The following is a 21,445-nucleotide window of genomic DNA, read 5'->3' as shown; positions in this document are numbered from 1 at the left end:
GAAGAAATACAACCAGAATGCTCTTTAGAAGCGAGGATGGCGAGACTTCATCTCACATACTTTGGACATGTTATCAGAAGGGACTAGTCCCTGGAGAAAGGCATCATGCTTGGTAAAGTAGAGTGTCAGCAAAAAAGAGGAAGACCCTCAATGAGATGGACTGACACAGTGGCTGCAAGGATGGGCTCAAGCTTAATGATTGTGAGGATGGTGCAGGACCGGGCAGTGTTTGGTTCTGTTGTACATAGGGTCACTATGAATCAGAACCGACTCAACAGCACCTAACAACAACAACCACGATTAAATCATAGCCAAACTCCCCAGTGTCACTTTCACATGAGACTTCAAATTGGCATACGTGACACCAGGTCCTTTAGCCAGAAGCACAGCACTTAGAAAAGTAGATTTTTGCAGTGTCCCCAGATCTATTCCATGTCCCCAGTTCTGGGCTCCTGCTCACACACGCTGTACCTGTTTGTCAAGGTTTCCTATAACAAACGCTTTGTATGTTTACCCTAGTGTCAGGGTAACAAAGTCATTTTTCTTCCTGTCTTCTTTATGTGATAGTAAGCTTCTCTATAGGTCTCTGAAATAGCACATTTAAAATTCCTTTATTTGAAAGCCCTTCTTCCTACCCACAAATAATTACCAACCTTCCCTAACAATTTATTTTTTAATGTTAGGGTTTTTTACCCTCTCCCCTGCTTTATGGTTCTGGAGTGTTCAGAGGGGGTAACAGCCAGTCCCCTAAGGTGGTATGATAAATAGCTGGTTCACCCAGAGGGCAGGTTAGGATTAACTGGGACCAGATGGCGCGTCTATGCCCATCCTGGTCAAAAGGCCATCCAGGTGAACCCTGGGGCTGGAGACCCAGATAGCAGGAGAGATGGTGGCTTCCCCAGGGATGCCAGGGAGTGCCAAGGCAGGCAGGATTCAGCGTCTGGCCAGGGAGGTGCTAAATGGGTCGTTTCTACCTGGATTCTAAGACAGCTAAGATGTAAGTTGGTGCGGATGGGACATAAACAGGGCCCGAAAGGCAAAGAAACAGGAGTGAGACCAGCACATACATTCTGCAACCACAGAGCTTCAAATGGTGAGCTTAGGGACAAGGAGCTCACTTCACCTTTGGTATTTAAGGAGCAAGCAGAAGAGATTAAGAATGTGTTATTAGCTAAAGCAGTTGTAATTTCAAAATCATGAAGTGTATGTCTCTCAGCACTCCGCCCCTCCACCCCAGTCAAGGACCCCCTTTAACCCTGGTGACGTTCTCTGAATCAAAGGAAGCCTCAGGCTCTGGGGAAATTGGACCCTGCCCATGAGGCTTGCCCAGTGACTTCAGTCTGCAAGAGAATTGTCACTTCTTCGGTCCTAGGGACATCCTGGGTTCTTTGGAGCAAGTCCTTGTGCGCTCCAGCCAACAGTCCACAAACCATCGCAGACTCTCCTGCTGCCTCTCTCTGCCCCTAGCAAGCACTGTGGCCTTGGGCATCTGCTCCCAGTCCTACCCTGTCTCCAACTTCCAGCTGGCTGACAGTTTCTCTTATTGAAATGTTAGTGTAATTTTTATAATCATTTAATTTGCATAAATGCAAATGGTTCATTACATTGTCAGTCTAACAGCTGCCCTAAAAGGAATACTTTATTTTTATCCTTCATCTCTGTTTGAGAATGGGGATTGTAAGCATCAAGAGCAGGGGAGCCTCCACTGGTGGTGGCGGTGGACAGGACCATGGGACAGGCCACAGTCCAGATTCACCAGGGGTCTACCTGGTCTGCCAGTCTGGGGTGGCCCTCAGGGGCCCCCAGAGCACTGGCACAGCAGTGAGGCTCGTTCGAGGTAGCACTTCCCTTTGCTTCTTGCAGGGCTCATTCCAGTGTCCCCACGTGTTCCCTTCAATTCCTTGGGAATGGGGAGGGACCAATCTGCTGTCCCACCTGCCATGGCCGTGCTCTAGGCACTGCCGTCCAGCAGAACTTCTGCCATGATGGACACACTCTACGTCTGCACTGTTCAGTATGTGGCAGTACACCTGCCACATGTGGCTCTTGAGCACGCGAAATGTGGCTAGTGAGACTGAAGAACTGAATTTTTAATTTAGTTGATTTTAATTTAAATAGCTACATGTGTCTACCAGGTACCATATTGGACAGCACAGTTCTAGAGAGTAAGCCCTTTCAGACAAAATATACCATACTTTCTCACAGGGATCCGTAATTTTTAACAAACATAAACTTGATCCCTAATATGGGAATGAGTATCATGTGGAGTCTGTCCATAAAGATTTAGTAGGAGTTTAATTCTCACAACTGTGCGAGCTGGCTATCAATGAATCCCATTTCACGAATGGCAAAACCAAGGCTACAGGTGTTAAGTGATTTGCCCAAGGCCAGGCAGCTACAATACCTTGGGCTTCCCAGGGCAGGTATTTAAGATGGCACAGCTGTACCACCCCAGTTAAAGATCCAGAAGTCCTCCCAACAAAATCTGCCTCTTCAGTCTTTATAATTATCTTTATTCCTACCATGCAGTTCCCCAGTTGGTTAATGATGCTTGTCTCCTTGACTTATTTTAAAGTCACATTTTTAGGCAGAAAGAAGTAGCTTCACCTTCCCCTCTCCTAGAAGTCTTTCATTAAAACAACAGATCTTAAACAATTCAGAAATCTTTGTATCTCGCCTTTCTTAGAGACTGTGCTGACCTTCACCTCCCACCTAGCCTCCTTGGTCCTGCCCCTCTGCTTGCTGCCTTCCGCCTGAAATCCCTTCCTAAATGGGAGCTAACTTCTTCCTCTCTCCGACTTAGAAACGTTGAAGTCTTATGCTCATTGTGCCCCATCACCTTTCAGCTCTCCTGCTGGCAAAATGGGAGTAACTATGGTAGCTAGAAGATGCAGTGAAAACACAAGGGATGTCAGAAAGAACTTTTAGCTTCCTTAAACCAAACCACTTTAAATCAGTTTAAGGACTAAGGTGCGCCTGACCCAAGCCATGGTGTTTCCAGTCGCCTCATATGCATGCAAAAGCTGGGCAATGAATAAGGAAGACCGAAGAAGAATTGATGCCTTTGAGTTATGGTGTTGGTGAAGAATATTGAATATACTATGGACTGCCAGAAGAATGAACAAATCTGTCTTGGAAGAAGTACAGAAGCAAGGATGGCAAGACTTTGTCTCACATACTTTAGACATGTTATTAGGAGGGATCAGTCCCTGGAGAAGGACATCATGCTTGGTAAAGTAGAGGGTGAGTGAAAAAGAGGAAGACCCTCAATGAGAGAGGAAGACCCTCAATGAGAAGGATTGACACAGTGGCTGCAACAATGGGCTCAGGGATAACAAAGATCATGAGGATGGCACAGGACCAGGCAGTGTTTTGTTCAGTTATGCATAGGGTCGCTATGAGGCGAAAGTGACTTAACAATAACAACAAACCAATCCAAGTACAGTCCTGTGACGCCCGCTGTGATAGAAGTAAGGGCCTGCTCTGAATGATGCTCGTGTAAACTAGGGAGCGAGGGTTCTAGACGGCCAGTCCTGAACAGGGAAGTGGGTCAGCTGTGCTGGAGAATTCAACTTCCATACGAGAGCCCCTCTTCTTTTACAAGAACAGTTTGGAAATCCTGATTTATTTGTTTGGTTTTGTTTTTGAACGTCTTAGCAATCATAATCCTTTTGGCTTAATAAGAATTACTCTCCTAAATCCTAAATTCATTCTCAAATCCTTTTCTCCATTCCCCCTAGTCTGCCCTTAATTATTTGTATGAAATGACCAGCTCTGCTCAAGACTTGCCTTTAGGTCATCTTTATCCACCCCCTCCTGCAGCCACCTTCCTAAATGGTAAGCCGTAATCTTGCCTAACAGCTAGCTTTCCAGTGCCTTTCGTCTGATTCTGCAATGCTTTCAGCTCCGACGAAATCACCGTGGCTTTAGCTAAGCCATCTGCATCGCCTGTCCTCCAAACTGACAAAGCTGGGACTCCAAGCACACATCTCCTAAGAGAATCCCAAGCTATTGAGTGACAAGAGTCTAGGGGAGCTGTTTCCATTTACATACGGCAGGGGAGGGAAGATTTTGAAGGTCTCAGTCTCTCGAAAGAAAGTGATGGTGCGATTTTCTCCGACTATTTTCACTGCTTTCAACTCTGATGGTGCCAGTGATATAACACAAGCTGTGCAATCGGCAGCCCCTGCTTCGCAGTCATGGTTCACAGTAAGCGGACCTGGGGACAGGCATGCCAATGTTGAGCTAGTCGCCGGCCTGTCAGCTCAGTGGGGAGGGCCTCTGCCCAGCCCCTCCTCCCCCACCTCTGCCCCGGGGTGATGACCAGCCTATCTTTTTCCCTACATCTTGAGCCCGCCACTCCCTTGGGGGTTCTCTGAGATGCTCTGACATCCAGGAATTCACCTTGCCTGATGTAAGTCTGTTTTTCTTGGAAGATTCTAGACACAGGACTGAAAACCCGGTTTCCATGGTACCCAACTGTTTCTCTGAGGCCTGGAGGGAAAGAGTGCTTTTTTCAAGTTCACTCCTGTCTGTTAACGTTTGGCTCAGCTGTGGAATGTGCGGGAATCTCAGGGAGCAGCCAAGGGTAGCTTTGGATGAACCACATCTGGATCAGAGAGCGGGTCCCCGGACCAGCCCGTGCTCAGCATACCTGGGCCCAGGTATCGGTCAGCACACCTGTGTGTGGGCTCTGGGAAGTCACGGTGCCTGACCCCACACACAACAACAGAGCTCAGAGAGAAGAGCAGCTCACCTGGCACTCATTCTCAAACCCCAACTGGAAAAAGGCTGGGTGTTTCCAGAGGCTGCAACAGCAGATCACTAGAAGGCAACACATCCCAAGGACCAAGTGCCTCAGGACGCCACCTTGCCCAGGACAGCAGTGGTTTGCTGAGGCTGTTTCAAGAGGCTCTCTGTCCTGGGGTGCTTCCCCTCCTTTCAGGAGATTTCATGGAGCTGCTAAAAGGAGCCTGACTGACCACACTCCGACTTCACCACCTTGGCAGGCAGACGACTTGGGCCGGGGCTAGAACATGAGTACCACCTAGTGGTGACTGCAGGAAACGGGGTGCGGTTTCTTGTTTTAGACAAAGGGGCCCGAATAATTCCAAGTTTTCTTCTATACTGATAATATTGTGGGAGCCCTGGTGGCGTAGTGGTTAAGAGCTCAGCTGCTAATCAAAAGGCTGGCAGTTCAAATCCACCAGCACCTCCTTGGGGCAGTTCTGCTCTGTCCTGTTGGGTTGCTATGAGTTGGAATTGACCCAATGGCACCAAGTTTGGTTTTTGGTTTAAGAGGTGACAATGAGCTGCGCTACTGCCTCCAAATTCCACCACCACATACTCGGAGGCAGCTCATCTCCCAATCACTCGCTTTCTCACGATGAACAAGCCTGTCTCCATTTAGATTTTGTTAGAGGCCTTATTTCTAGTCCCTGTCATCACTTCCCTTGTTCTTTTCTGAAACCTGTCACTTCCCTGCACAATCCTGTCAAAGTGGAGGGATACAAGCCAAACTGTGTTTGTGAAGCGAGTAAGTCAGGCATGAAAGGACGAACACTGTGTGATCTCACTTACATGAAATATCTAAAATAGGCAAGTGCATAGAGATCGGAGTTTATTAGTGGCTACTGGGGCGGGTGGGCGAGTGGTGGGTGGGGGAGCACTACAAGTCAGTCTTAGAAGAAAAACAACGAGAATACTCCCTAGAAGTGAAGATGCCAAGACTTCAGCTTGCTTGCTTTGGACATGTCATCAGGAAATATCAGTTCCTAGAGAAGGACATCATGTTTGGTCAAGTAGAGGGTCAGTGAAGATGAGGGGCACCCCCAATGAGAAGGATTGACACAGTAGCCATAGCAAATGCACTCAGACATACCAACTCTCGTGAAGATGGTGCAGGACCGGACCAGGGTTTGTCCTGTTATGCGTAAGGTCGTATGACAGAGGGCTTGACTTGACAGCGACTAACACCAACAAAGTGCTGAAGGGTTCTGTTAAGGGTGATGATGAACAGTTTGAAATGGATAATGGTCATGGTAGCACAATGTGTAATCGATGTCACTAACCTGTACACGTGAAATGATTAAAGTAGCAAACTTTTTATATCTACATATAGACATACATTTTATTGTGGTGAGATTATATATATACTGATTGCTGTCGAGTCAATTCCAACTCAGAGCGACCCTATAGGGCAGAGTAGAACTGCCCCATAGGGCTTCCAGGGAGTGCCTGGTGGATTCTAACTGCTGACCTTTTGGTTAGCAGCTGAGCTCTTAACCACTATGCCACCAGGGCTCTCTCTCTCTCTCTCTCTCTATATATATATATATATATGTATATATATATATATATATATTTTTCTAATAAAATTAAAAAACAAACTGTTTGCTCACCAACCACCGCATATCTGAGCCCCCTGGCCATGTGGAAGCCCCCTCCCACGAAGCCCTGTGTTCTGAGTGGTCAGCAGTAGGGACCGCCCTGTGCCAGGCAGAGAGAAGAAAGGGAAGACTCCATCTGTTATTTGGATATTTCCAGGTCTCTACAGTGTGTTAGTCCTTGTAGTGTGATCATCTGCGTTTCTGTGTCCCAGTCCGCCTCTGTGAACCTCGTCCGTGCCCCCACCTCCCTGGCCATCACCAGCCTCTTGAGTTTGGGTTCTCGGTGCTTTGACCTTAATTGTTTATCTTGTCCAGTCTCATCCTGGTTTGCCCATTCTTTTTCTGGTTTCTTGTGCTCCCTGTAAATTCTGTTCTCAGTTTTGGGTCCTTTGCAATCTCCTTAAGCTCATCCTCAATTTCCCTTTTTTCCATTGATATGTTCACTGGAATAATCAATAGTTAAAACTGTATTGGCTCCAGAGCTGATTCCATGAGCACACAAACTGGATATTTTCTCCCAGGGTAAACTGACTTCACGTGTCCCCCTTGCAGGGGCTGTGCCCCACCTGTCAGCAGGGCCACACAGAATAAAAGCTTCTTAAAAGCAGCTTTAAGGAGCCCTGGTGGCGCAATGGATAAGCACTCGGCTGCTAACCAAAAGGCTGGAGATTCCAACCCACCCAGCAGCTCTGCAGGAAAAAGACTTGGCAATCTGCTTTCATAAAGATTACAGTTAAGAAAAACCTATGGGGCAGAAGCTACACAATGGCACCCAACAGCAGCAATGAAAGCTGCTTTAATATTATGGATTATTGCCTGCCTACTCTGATTGGAGGAAATTAAATTGGCTTCTCTAATAAACTCTACACTATCTTGTGTTCTCTCAAGTGGCTAGGAATTGATTGTTCCAGCCCACTACCAAAGACTAATATTGAATTAATTTCAATTACTAGCAAATGTTTTCCATCTTAAATAATTTGATCTGTTCAGTGACTTCTGGACAAGTTTTTTAAAGCTAGTGATCATACAAAAGCAGCTGGGAGTTCCTTGCAGGGAGTGGATTCCACACCACCCAACCTGGACTCTGTGATTGCTTCTTCTATTTATTAATTTTTAATTCTCTTTCCCTTCTTCTGGTCTGACATTTTCATCCAAGTGTCACCTTGTGGACTCTGATAACAAAGACAAAAGTAAAAAATATGAGGACACCAAGGTCTCCTTCAAAGGCTTATTAGAAGAACAAGGCATAAGGAAGCACGGTTTCTTTCCTCTCGTCCTCTCCCTTGGACCTTCAGGATAACTGGGGAGCGTTGCTCGTGGGCACCTGGTGAGCCAGGCCGTTCTCTTGTCTGAGGCTCTTGGTCCACCTCTACACAGCTGGTGCCATGCTGCTCACTGGGGACTGAGGCGATGCCCATGGTGTTAGCGAAGTCCATCTCTCCACACGTTCTAACAACGCTTTACATCCTTAGAGTCTACAGAGGGCCACTGCCTCCCAAGGGAAGCTGCTCACAAAGATGGGCAAAGCAGCCATGTTTCATGAGTGTAGAAAGAAAGCGCTGTGAACCATACCCTCCTCTTCCTGCTGGAATAAAACATAGGTGTTCCCACTGGGTTTGAGCAGCACGCCATCTGGACAGGTAAAGGGTGTCATGAAAAGAGCAGTAAGCTGGGAGCTGGCGCCTGACTCTAGAACTAACTCTGTATGCATCCAAGGCTTTGGCTACATTTCCCCAAAGTGAGAAATGATTTTAGAAGGTGTATGGCCTGGGGGTTAAGTAAGTGAAATCCTGTTGTAAGCTAGTTATTCCTTCTGTCTTTGTTTTCCATCCTAATTGATGGGGAGAAAACCTCAGTCTGGTGCTTGTGTGTCTTTCGTCAGCTCTGACTGGTACTAATCTCCTCCTTGAACAAGTGGCCAGGTCTGTGGCTCAGGCCTGGAGAAGCCACAGTGTGCAGCCAGAATTCTCAAACTGTTTGCTTATGTTGCATTTGTTCTCCGGAGTCCCCTTCTGTGCATGACAGTTTCTGCTGCTTTTCTACTTCTGGTTGTGATGTAACGTTTCCTCTGAAAATAAATTATGTTGAGGAATCCAAAAATAGGTCAATTGAAGGAAAACTTCTGAGCACATCAGAGTTCAAGTGCTTGTATGAGAAGTGCACATAGTGCACGGAGCTGTGCAGAATCGCCCAGGCGGTACACACGTGACTGTGTGCGGAAGTGCCACAGCGCTCCTACATCCCCCCCGGCATCTGAGACCTGCAACGCATCGTACTTCACAAGGCAGGCTGGTGGCACTTCCCTGTCCCTCCACTGTTGGGTGGAAATTGGCGAAGGATGGAATTACCTGTTGCTTCTTCCCTTTGCAATAGTCCCACCACTCTGTACCAAGACCTCCTCCCACAGTCACTAGTCAAAGACTAAGCAAGTACAGAGGGGAGTTGACCTACAGATGCCTTTATTCCAGCAACATGGCTGGACAGCTTGTCATCTTAAAGCATGTGTGTTTGTGAGTGTGTGTGCATGTGTGTGTCTATGTGTATGTCTAATCTATCCTTTTTTTTTCCCACAGTTCATTTATGATGAAAAAGTTTCCTGGTAAGTACCTGTTTTCTCCTTTCTTCTAATTTCCCCTTGTTTTGTTGAGAGCCGAATATATTGAAGACCCAAGTCAGAGTTTAAGAGAGAAATGGAAAATTCATGAGGGTTTGGAACAGCTAGAACTTCTCGAGAACCTCTGTCCACCTCAACACGGAAATGAGATTAGCTTTCAGCATAGAGACCTCTTCTCTTGGGTGAGGATGGTGGGGGCAGGTGTTCCCTGTGGGATCCTAATATCCAGGTGTCTTTCATCCAAGTTAGACATCATGACTGAGCTGTGCCTTTCTACAGTCTGCCACTTGCTAGGCCGTTATTAAAATTTGACTAACATTTTCAAATTGTACCCAAACCACATCTCCATATTCCAAATCCCAGGTATATTTGAGGAAGCCAGAGGTGCTTCAGTAACCCTTAACCCATTAAAGTTCAGTCTGGCATTAAAGAAGCTTTTAGAGCTCTGAAAAATTAGTGATTTTTTTTGACAGATCATTTTTCCCAAGCTAAATACATGAGAAGACATTTGCATTTGGGCCAACTGTCCAAACCTGCGTTTTTGAGATGGGTTCTGAGTGAGCAAGCATGTTAGAAATGGGAAGAGAAATGGAGTGTGTGGTGTGATCTCTTCGCTTTGTTTCAAGTACCTGATCTTTAAGGTAGAGTAATATGAAAGCACATCCCAGGGATCAGTGTGGCACTGAAGGTGGACAGCTTGCCTGGTGTTGTTAAAGGCTGAGAATGAGCTGGAGGAAGCAGAGACTCTACAGGCTTCCCTTTTAGCACAATGAGTGCTCACTCTGTATTAGGGTGGCCTGAGGAGACCAGTACCACCAGTTGCCATAGAGTCAGTGCAGACAACCCCATGTGTGTCAGAGTAGAACTGTGCTCCATAAGATTTTCAGTGGCTGGTTTTTCAGAAGAAGATTGCCAGGCCTTTCTTCTGAGGCACCATTGGGTGGACTCGAACCTCCAACCTTTCAGTTAGCAGCCAAATGTGATCACCGTTTGCACCACCCAGGGCCTCCTCTGTGATTTTCGGAATTTTGGGGGCGGGGAAAATCTATCACATTGCTGTAAGTGTGTGTTATTCCAGGGTACTAAGAACGTTTGCCAACTAGCTCTCTCTTCTGTCCAAGAGGGGAGATGAGGAGGCAGCAAGGAGAATTTGTTTTAATATGCATAATCTCCATAATGACTCATAAAAATAGAAAGGAAGTATATTCTGAGTAACAGTTATCCACCGGCTGAAAGGGATTGACGTGCCCAGAACACGTAGGTCGGAGGTAAAGGAGACACTCCTTGTGGCATCATCCTGGACTTGGTCACCAAACAGCATAAGGAGACTCCCGAAGCACTTTCACTCAAATTGATAGCACAATTAGCCCCGCCGCTGCTCTGCTGAGCAAATCATGGAGCTGAAGTGTGGCCAAGTGTTAATACTCTTTGCTAATGATACTGCTAGAAAGATAAATAAATTAGGGTCCCAGTTGATCTCAGAAATTTTTCTGCTGCTTTTGTGCAGAGAAACTCTAAGAAAGAACACCCAGGAGTGGTTTGCTGTCAGTCTTGGAGGGAGCCCTCTTTTCTACCAGCTCCCTGGCATTGCCGGATGAAAAGCCTTCATGATAAGCCTGTTTCAATCCTTACCTTCAACAGAACGTGGAAGTTATCTAACAATATCATTAATATCACATTAAAGTAAAATTATGCTGAATATAATTCAAAAACAGTTGCAGCAGTACATCAACAGGGAACTGCCAGAAATTCAAGCCGGAATCAGAAGAGGACGTGGAACGAGGGATATCATCACTGATGTCAAATGGATCCTGGCTGAAAGCAGAGAATACCAGAAAGATGTTTTCCTGTGTTTTATGGACTGTGCAAAGGCATTCGACTGTGTGGATCATGACAAATTTTGGATAACATTGTGAAGAATGGGAATTCCAGAACACTTCATTGTGCTCGTGAGGAACCTCTCAACAGACCAAGAGGCGGTCGTTTGAACAGAACAAGGGGTTACTGCCTGGCTTAATATCAGGAAAAGTGTGCATCAGGGTTGTATTTGTTCACCATACCTATTCAATCTGTATGCTGAGAGCAGAGTCCGAGAAGCTGGACTATATGAAGAGGAACGAGGCATCAGGATTGGAGGAAGACTCATTAACAACCTGTGATATGCAGATGACACAACCTTGCTTGCTGAAAGTGAAGAGGATTTGAAGCGCTTACTGGTGAAGATCAAAGACTACAGCCTTCAGGATGGATTGCACCTCAACAGAAAGAAAACAAAAATCCTTACAACTGGTCCAGTAAGCAACATCATGGTAAACGGAGTAAATGTTGAAGTTATCAAAGATTTCATTTTACTTGGATCCACAATCAACGCCCATGGAGCAGTCAGGAAATCAAAAGATGTATTGCATTGGGCAAATCTGCTGCAGAAACTTCTTTGAAGTGTTAAATAGCAAAGATGTCACTCTGAGGACTAAGGTGTGCCTGACCCAAGCCATGGTATTTTCCATTGCCTTATATGCATGCAAATACTGGACAATGAATAAGGAAGACCAAAGAAGAATTGATGCATTTAAATTAAGGTGTTGACAAAGAATATTGAATATACCATGGACTGCCAAAAGAACAAACAAATCTATCTTGGAAGATGTACAGCCAGAATGCTCCTTAGAAGCTTTGAAGGGAGGATGACAAGACTTCATCTCACATACTCTGGACATGTTATCAGGAGGGACCAGTCCCTGGAGAAGGACATCGTGCTTGGTAAAGTAGAGGGTCAGCGAAAAAGATCAAGTCCCTCAAGGAAATGGATTGACACAGTGGCTGCAACAATGAGTTCAAGCAATGGAGCAGGACCTGGCAGTGTTTCGTTCTGTTGTACATTGGGTTATTATGAGTCAGAACCAACTAGACAGCACCAAACAACAGCAGCCTCGAGGTATCTCATAGGATATTTTAGTTGTTAGGGAGCAAGAAAGGGAAAGCTTATTTCCCCTTCATTCCAAAGGCCAAACCTCCTATGACATTAGGTGACCCAGTCCTGGGGTCGAGCCCTGAGACTGTGCCGAAGGTTCCAGATTCTGTGTGGTGACAGACAGCGGAGCCCCAGGCCTACGTGCCAGGGCTCGTCTGCAATGAGCTATGGGGAAGGGCCCCGGGCCTAGGCAGACAGGAGCTGCAAATTCCTGGAAGGTTTTATTCTGGCCTAAGTCATGAACTGAGCATGATGGTAGCTTCACAGGAAGAACCGGGGAGTGAGTGACTTTCACGGCACCAGAACAGCGTCATTCCAAGCGTGGGCTGCTACATAATTGCTGTCATTGTGTGGACAACTGATGGAGAGGCTTTTTCACATGAGTGGGGCTGAGAAATGAAAGTCTGTGGCCCTGGCTCGTAACTGCTTGAGAACTCCCAGAGCATTCAACTTGTTGCTTGACAGATGCAAAGTATACTGAAGTTTAAGACATTTTTCACCGTTCACGTCTCCTACCTTCTCACCCAGCCAATCACGAGCACTTATTTTATTGAAAGGGTTTGTCTCAGAGCAGATTTATCTGATTTATCTTTTTAAAACAAGATTCTTCAATCTGCAATTAAAGAACAGTAATGTTTCACCAATACCTTAAAGCAGTGAATTCAGTTCCTTGCTATAGAACATCCAGCATGTCCTAGAGAGTTCAAGGCAGGTAACTGATTCACCCCGAAATCTTCAAAGGAAACTAATTCCAATTTTGAAACCAGGGTACTCTTTAGGAGGAAATTAGCTTTGTTAAATAGAAATACACAAGGACAAGCCATCCCAATCATACACATTTTAGATTCCTTCACTGTTCCTGAATCGGCATTCTGAAGTAAGTCACATTCAGCTGACAAGTGGTGGTTGGCAATCAGGAATGCTTTTAGCAGCAGGTGATAGAAAAACCAGCCTCAGTGCATTAATAAATAGTAATTTATTTTCTCATATAACAAGTACACCAGACATAGGTGATTGGGTGGCTCTACATTTCTCTAATGGTCCCAAGATGGCTGCTTTTGTTCCAGCCATCAAGTTTGTATTGAAGGCAACAAGGAGGAAGAAGAAGCTCTGTCATTTTATTCAGCATCCTTTTCTTTACATCTCATTGGTCACAACTGGGTTTGCTTTGACCAGTAAGTGACCAGGGGGAATAGAATGACAACTTTAGACCAATCATTATTCATCCTCTGGGCCAGGGGCTGAGATCAAGGGGTCTCCGCCTGCCGCCACAACATAATGGAGTTCTATTAGCAGGCAAGATGCAATGGAATATCAATTGGGTGCTTTCAGTTATGTACCTCCCCTAAAGTCATTTCAAATCAGAAAACATCCAAGATCCAACTATTTGGATGTGTGCTTCAACTGCAGGACACATACTGAACCCATAACTCTAGCCAGTGAGGCCCATGATGCTGCAGAACAACACTGGATGTGTCTTCAGTGAGTCTGGAAGCCCGACCAGGAGACTAAAGGGTCCAGGATGTCTTCATGTCTTCTTGAGTCTCAAGCTGTGACTTTGGAAGAGAAAAGAGACCTTGGGCACCCTATCTGGGAACTGTCTTCCTGGACAGTGTTAGGTCTTATCCTCTAGGCAGGAACAGCGAGCAGCCCTCCAATACTGTAAAGAACACTGGCAGGCAGGGGAACCGTGGACCAGTTGGGAAGGTTCAGAATGGAACTTTAAGGGAAGGGAAGAATAAATCCGGAGTACACCACAAACTTGAGCCCTTGGAGAAGAGTGGGGGGAGTGTTGTTGGGAGGTGAAAGCGGTGGAGAAGACACCCAAGTTCTAGGGGGAAATTCCAGGAAAGAGGGGGGCAGGGCATGGGTGACCTCAGTGGTCTAGACGTGGCTGCTGTCCAATTCAGCAGATTCCTTAAGGACCTCCTGTGTGTAGGCTCTGCTACTGAGCTGGAGACAAAATCGAAACCAAACGTGGCCGGCAGGCTTGAGGGGAGGCAGCCGGCGGACATGTCATCCTGGGACATCTTGGAGGGGGACCCCAGCCAGCCTAGGGGTGGTGGGGGGAAGGCTTCACAGAGGAACGTTAGCCAAGGCTTGATGATCAAACATTTATCAGGCAGGAAAGCAGAGGGCAGAGCAGGCGTGGTGGCACAGAGGCCTCCGAGAGCCGGCAGTGTCCGTGTGGAGGAGGCATAGGGTGAGCAGTCTGGCACCAGCCAAGTGAGCTTGAGATTTCAGCCAAAGCAGGGAAACCCCATCTCACAGGCATCTCTGGAGGCTGATGGAAGAGAACCTGATCTGAATATTGCAATGAAAGGGCTTACTTACTTTGAGGAAAAAGGTAAAAAAAAAAAAAGAATTAGAAAGAGTATACCTGTTTAGAAGGTGTTGGACGTAACCTAACTGTAAGATTTGTTGAAGTTTGTTGATTTTCTGATCACTTCTTACTGCAGCTATTAAAATGCATCTCAGCAATAACGTGACACCCCTTCATAATTTTTTTCTCCTCTAACAACTTGCAGTTCATAATAATTCATAACTTCTGACTGCAGAAATAATTCATAAATTACAAATCATTTCTGACAAAACTGACTATAAAATGTGTTCTCAAATAATAGCAAATGAACATATTTTTTAAACGGGGTAATACTTTAAGTTCCCAAATAAATGTATCTCTTCTTTCAAAATGGATGCTGTAAGTAACACCTCACTTTTCCCCGTTAAGTTTATGCGGCGCATACATGGGTTTTGATGAGGTAAGAATCGTGCTCAGGTTGTTGGAGGTCTTTTGCAACTGAAATTTGCTGTTTGAAGGAAGTGACACCCTGCACCGGTGGGAAAGAACCTGGGAAAGAGTGCAGAGGCCAGTGAGAGGAAGGACTTTGTGGAAAGAAGATGGTGATGTTTGAGGCTGGCTAAGGGCGGCTGTGTGCAGGAGAGGAAGGGCAGCTGAGGGACTGGTGGGCAGGGGTGTCTGCGTGGGGAAGATCAGCTGTCGGGGTAGTTTTAAGTCTCCTGAAATTAGAAAATGGATAGCTGGGGCAGGTGGCAGGTGTAAGTAGTGGTATCAAGTGACTGCTGGAAATAGATGTTAGATAATAAATAAGTAATCCATAAATATGCAGGATAATCACAAACTGTTTAAAGGACATGAACAGGGCCATGTGACCATAAGTGGAGGAGGGGTAGACAGGGAAGGCTTCTTGGAGGAGGTGACATTTAAGCTGATATCTGCAAGATAAAAGGGGCCAGCCAAGAGTGAGAGAAAGAGCATTCCTGGCAGAGGGAACAGCAAATGCAGAAGCTCCAAGGAAAGAAAAAGAGCTTGGGGTGTGCAAAGAAAAAGAGGCCGGTGTGGACCGAGCCAGATGGGGTAGGAGGACGGCATGAGATGAGGTGGAGAAGGAGGGAAAAGGACCAGCCTCCGCAGGGACGGGGGCACCTGTTAGTTTTTTCTCAAGTAGATTGGAAAGCAATTACAGAGTTCTGAGCAGAGAAATGGCATGATCCAGTAGCACGGCAGGGACCAACTCAGAGGCTGTAGCTCAGGTGGAGGATGGAGGTAGCAGTCATCCCTAGGGAGGACAGAGGCAGACAGAATCAGAAGGTATTTTGGAGGTAGAGTCCTGATGGAGGTCAGGGTAAGGGAAAACAAGGGCTCCATATTGTTTTTTGGATTTGGGACTTGTTTGGATGTGGGGTAGATGGCAAAGCCTGGGAGAAAATGAAGCCAGGCAGTGGGAATCAAGAATTCTGTTGACTTTCATTTAGACTTCCAGGTGGAGATGCCAGGAGACAGTTGGGCAGATGAATCAGGAGCTCAGGGAGAGGTGCGGAGTGGATGTGCAAACTGGGGGTCATTATCATGTATTTGATATTTATAGCTATAGACCTGGATGAGATCACCTAGGGAGAAACTGTAGGTTAAAAAAAGGAGAGAGAGAAGAGGGTCCAGTCTTTTAGAGATTGAACTGAGAAAGTATAAGAGGCAAAGAGGATGGAGAGAGAGAAGCTAGGAGTCCAGGAGAGTATGGCTTCTTGGAAGCCAAGAGAAGAAAGTGTTCATGAAGGAGGGCTGGTGGCCAACTTTCAGATGCTGCCAAGAAATTGAACCAGATGGAAGAGAACCATCCCTGGGTTTGTGTAGGTGGAGGTCACTGATGACCTTGGCAACTGCCTTGTTTTGGGGATTGATGAGTGGGGAAATTAGACTGGAGAAACCTGCCAAGTGAATGGGAGGCACAGAAGTGGAGTGTACCCGACTCTTTGAGAAGTTATGCTGTGAGAGAAGCCAAGCGATACAGCAGACATTGGAGGCGTTATACACTCTGGTTGCTTCTCTCAACTGTGCATCATGAACACTTTCTATGATAGGTACATACACATCTGCACGCCTATGTTTAGTGGGAGCACGGTAGCTTATTGTATGGACAGACTTCTCATTGTTCCCTTACCCAGACCCCATTTTATAATCATCTTGCTTGTTTCCAGTTCTTCACTTTTATAAACACTTTATATATGCATCCTTTTTATATTCCAGCAAATATTTCCCTAGGCTAAATTTCTAGACATGGAATCTGAAAAGAGAATAGGAAGGATAAGCATAACTTGGAATTTCCTCATCAGGCCATTCTCTAGGGCCCTTTCCTCGAAACAAAAATTGCTCCCTCAATTAGCTCATTTAATTCAACAGCAAAAGGGGATGTAGAAAACAAGTTACCTTGGTTCTTTTAGCTGTAAGCTACTAAAATAAAAATTTGGAAACAGTAGTGATGGTTGTACAACACGATGAGCATAGTTAGTGTCACTGAGTTGTGTACGTAAAAAATGTTGAAATGGCAAACCTTTTGTTACATATATTCCTACCACAATAAAAAGAAAATAGAAGACACTAAAAAAGGAAGAAAAAACAGCAGAAGTATTCAAACTAGAAGGCACTCAAGGCACATTCCAGTGGGTTCCCTTATTTCTCGCTTCCTCTGTCTCAGTTCTTTCCCACTCATTCATTCTCACTCTTCCTTTCGTTGCCTTCCCTGCCAGATGCTCTCTCTTTCTTTCTTTGTCTTTATGTCTAACTCCTGTGGATCCAACAATCCTTCAGTTACCCCATCAGTTCCTCTAGTTTGCCCTTTGTAAATATGTCTAAATAATTTTAGTGAATGATTAAACTGTAGACAGATTTATAAACATAGATCTACATTCAGCAATATGTATGAAAAGCTTGCTGTGGTCAAGGGACTCTTTTAGAGGAGCAAATAATAGAGAGGCAGAGACACTTTCCTTTTAGGTGGGAAACGAAGAGAAAAACCATTGAAAACGTTATGCAGCACAGAAAATGTCTATAGACCAGGAAACATCCATAACCAGTCTGCAAGTATGCCTCATCCTTGCCACCCTGGGCAGATTTAACTGCTGTTCACATCAGCTATGTTTTTAAAGAATAACTGGGTGTGTTTCACCTCTGCCACTGGTGGCTTTCCTCAACTAACTGTTCTTGGTTTGTATGCAGGTGGGAGTCTTTAGTCCTTGTCCTGATGTATCTTATTTACATTGTCATCATGAAGTAAGTAAAATACTTTCTTACTTTCTTTTCCAAAATGGTTTCCTACCTTCAACATTATGTGACGATGCAGAAAGAGGAGCAAGGGTGGGGGAGGAGGGTCTGATGGGTTTTTCACTGTGTGTCATCACAGGCTAACTTGACACCCTCGGCACCCTGTTATGAATCAGTGTAATTTGAGTGGTGCCAATAGCCACGACCTTTCCAGCCCATATGTGATGATACGGTCAAAGCTTAAATGTTTCCTTTGAGAAATCTCTAGAACTCTTGTCCCCTCTTCATGATCTGGCAACCTACCTTTTAGCTGGATTTCACTCTCTGTTCATAACAAGAAAGGAGGTAACATGCTTCTATACAGACTGAGGGACGATGGGGACAGAGCTAGTTGAGAGGTGACTAAAGGCACAGACCAAGTATCTGTGGACTTCCATTATATGTATTATATGACAAATAGCCCCAAAATTTAGTGGCTTAAAACCACAAATATGTATTATCTCACATTTTCTGAGAGTCAGGAATCCAGGAATGGCTTAGCTGGATGGTTCTAGCTCAGGGTCTCTCATGAGATGCAGTTAAGACATAGGCCAGGGCTGTAGTCATCCTCTTGACTAGAGTTGGAGGATCATTTCCAAGATGGTGCACTCACATGGCTGTCAAGATGGTGCTGGCTGTTGACTAGAGGGCTCAGTTCCTCACCGTGTGGACCTCTCCATAGGGCTGCTTGAGTGTCCTTCCAACATGGCAGCTGGCTTCCTCCAGAGCAATTTATCCAAGAAAGAAAGCAAGGAAGAACCCACAATGCCTTTATAATCTCTTCTCAGAAGTCACACGCCATCACTTCCACTATATTCTGTTTATTTGAAGCAAATCACTGAGCCCAGTCTACACTCAAGGGGAAGAGAATTGGGCTTCACCTTCTGAATTGAGGAGTTTCAAAGAATTTGTGGCTATATTTGAAAACCACCACATCATATGTTCTTTTTGCTCCTGGAGTCTGAACAGCTAATTATTTGTAGTAAGGACTATGTTGGTGATATTTCCCATACTCTAAAGTAAAATATAAGAACTGTTGCGGTGAACCTACCAGTTCATCTTTTTGCTAAATATCATTGCTGTGAGGAGTTGATAAATAATGCAGCTATTCAGTGGTGTGGCTGCCAGCCCCCATGAGAGCTGTTTCTTTTCCTCAATATTAACCCATATGTGTCCCCAGCATATGTCACTATAGGACTGACTGCCTTCTCTGGGGAGTAAGAAGTAGAAAGCATTAGAAATTGCCAGTTTAGACATATCAGGTAGTGGTCTGGAATTGACATATCAAGTTTGCCTTGATTAATTCTGGCCACCTATAACTGAGAGACCTGTGGAGAAATCTATGTGGCCATTGGCAAAAATCACATGAATGGTGAAGGTAGGAGCTGGCTTGGCTGATGTCCAGGGTGAGCTGTAAGCCATCTGCTGCCAGCCCATTCCATATGGTACCCAACATTGGCTGGAAGAGCTGTCTGCTGGTAAGTGTGCACCCTGTATCTGGGTCTTGTTACTGGAGGAGGACATTTCCATAATTGGACCTTATGCAAACATAGCCAGGTGCTTTTACAATCTAATCACTTTTCATTAAAAATTCCAATTCATGGGCTCCCAAGAAAACCAGAGTTTGCCCAGAGGCCTTCCAAAGTTTCTAGTCTTCAAAGGAAAAGTCTTTTAAATGGGTACAGCCATCCTCTTTGTCTCTAACAGTAAAAGCTATACAGTGAATCAGTGCCACGGTGGCAAGGCCTCAATACACACGTTTTCCTTCAGTGTTTTGGGTTGGACTATTTCAACTTCTATGACTTTTTTGACACTCAGAGTTTGTGTTCCCAAACAGCCAAGAGTCCTCCTCTTCTCTTTTGAAAAGGTGGACCAGTGAATTGTTTCAGAATTATTCATCGAGTGCCTGCTACATGCTCAACGTTGATCTTGGTCTTGAATTTGAATTTTGATGAAAGAGTGTTTCCTACTGACTTCTCACTTCTTCACAATTCCCTAAGGGCTTCGTTGAATAAGGAGGTCTCTCCAAAAACAGATTCAGTCTAAAGGAAAGGAGGGCTGAGAAATTTTGCTGGTATGATTCTGTGACCATCACACCCCTGTACCGAGCCTTGGTAAAACCCCTGAATTGTTGGCAAGACACGCAGGCATTAAGACAGCGCAGCACGTAATTCCTCTCCTCTGTCCCAAACCAAGCCCAGTGTGAAAGCTAATGAGGTGTGTTTCTGCTGATGCCTCAACTTACCCAAGTTCCAGCTGTTTGGACTGGCAGAATACAAATAAAATGGGGAATGGAAGCTACTGTACTCATGGAATTTTCTGCACAAATTCTGGTCCTAAGTTCTAAATTGAAATCACTGCTCTTGAGCCATCCCCCTCTGCAATCAGAGGCTTTAATCATTGGGTTTTATAAAATCTGATTTATAAAATTGCATGCTTTATAATAAAACAGCTTCAGGGCACAGACACACAATTTAAAACTCTCAATTAAAAATATAAAACAGCAGCAACAGTTAAAAACAGCATATGTCAGAATCGTTAGCTGGCTCCTGGGTAGATGGCTTCAGAATAACTTGAAGCATTCTGTCTGAAGGTCAAAAAACAAGATCAGTTTGGCCAGATAGGCAGAAACCTTAAGGGTTCATGAAGCATACATGGCCTTTGTGAGGGTTGGTTTCTGTACATCCTGGGTGCTTCTTTGGGATTTAGTCCCCAGTTAGGCCATATGGTCCGGTAATGAAGAACAAGTGCTTTCCATTCTGCCCTGTCTGCAGATCCCACTTGCCTCTTAACTAGCTGTGGGACCTTGGTCAAGTTATTCAGACATTTTAAACCTCAGTTTCCTCTCCTACAAAACAGGATTCATAGTAGGTCCTACCCCAAAGGGTTTTTGTGAGGATGGAACATGAAAGCATATTTAAGTTATCAATAATCCCAGCACCTGCTTTAGGAAAAGTGCTTTTCTACGGTATTGTTCTCCTGTTACCCAATCCCAATAAACGAATCACACGTTGTTGTTGTTAGCTGCCATTGAGTTGGCTCCCCGACTCCCGGTGACCCTGTGTGCAACCAAATGAAACACTGCCTGGTCCTGTGCCATCCCCATGATTAGTTGCAGATTGGACAGTTGTGATTCATAGAGTCTTCACTGGCTGATTTTCTAAAGTAGATTGCCAGGCCTTTCTTCTTAGTCTGTCTTAGTCTGGAAAGTCCACAGAAACCTGTTCAGTGTCACAGCAACATGCAAGCCTCCACTGACAGATGAGTGGTGGCTGCACATGAGGTGCATCGACCGGGAATCGAACCCAGGTCTCCCGCATGTGTATAACACATAGTTGTACCTTAACAGCTGACCCTCCTGCAAATCAACAGTTCTACAGGGAAAATGGGCTGTGAATCAAGATGACAGAGACTCTGCCTCTTCTCTACAGCTGTAGAAGGCAGGCCATTCCTGTTGCGTCTATAAAGTGGGCACTCCCAGCAACAGGCCACTGGCCGTGGCACCCAGGACCTAGGGACAGACATCTGGAAGAATTGGAGCCAGAGGGGGAGAACGAGGAAGGAGAAGGGAAGCCACAGGGTGAGAGGTTGAAAGTCTGAGAGACAGGACCTCCTGCTGACAAAAACGCAAGGAGCCTGTCTAGGGCCAGGCCAGCTTCTGTCACCCTTCCCCTTTTAGTTTTCTTTTTTTCTCATGACTTCCTTTTTGTAACTTTTTGTTTTGGAGAATTTTGAATACAGAAGTTGCCAGAATAGTGTAACAAACCCCATGTATCCATTTTCAGCCCCAACAACCATCAACCCACAGACAGTCTTGCCCCATCCATACGCTGGGTTTTATAAAATCTGATTTATAAAATCGAATGCCACCC

General features: G+C 45.4%; 1 protein-coding gene across 1 annotated transcript in view; it reads left to right on the top strand.

The window, feature by feature from the left end:
• SLC24A3 (solute carrier family 24 member 3) overlaps positions 1-21,445 on the top strand; it is a 658,266-nt gene that overhangs the window by 584,984 nt on the left and 51,837 nt on the right. Inside the window, exons 8-9 of the mRNA XM_004376430.2 lie at positions 8,963-8,988; positions 17,490-17,543. Coding sequence (XP_004376487.2) covers positions 8,963-8,988; positions 17,490-17,543 — 80 coding nt within the window. The remainder of the gene's footprint in view (positions 1-8,962; positions 8,989-17,489; positions 17,544-21,445) is intronic.

This window comes from Trichechus manatus, unplaced genomic scaffold (assembly GCF_000243295.1).
Source record: "Trichechus manatus latirostris isolate Lorelei unplaced genomic scaffold, TriManLat1.0 scaffold00042, whole genome shotgun sequence".
Taxonomy (NCBI): domain Eukaryota; kingdom Metazoa; phylum Chordata; class Mammalia; order Sirenia; family Trichechidae; genus Trichechus; species Trichechus manatus.
This window is presented reverse-complemented; position numbering and strand designations above follow the sequence as displayed.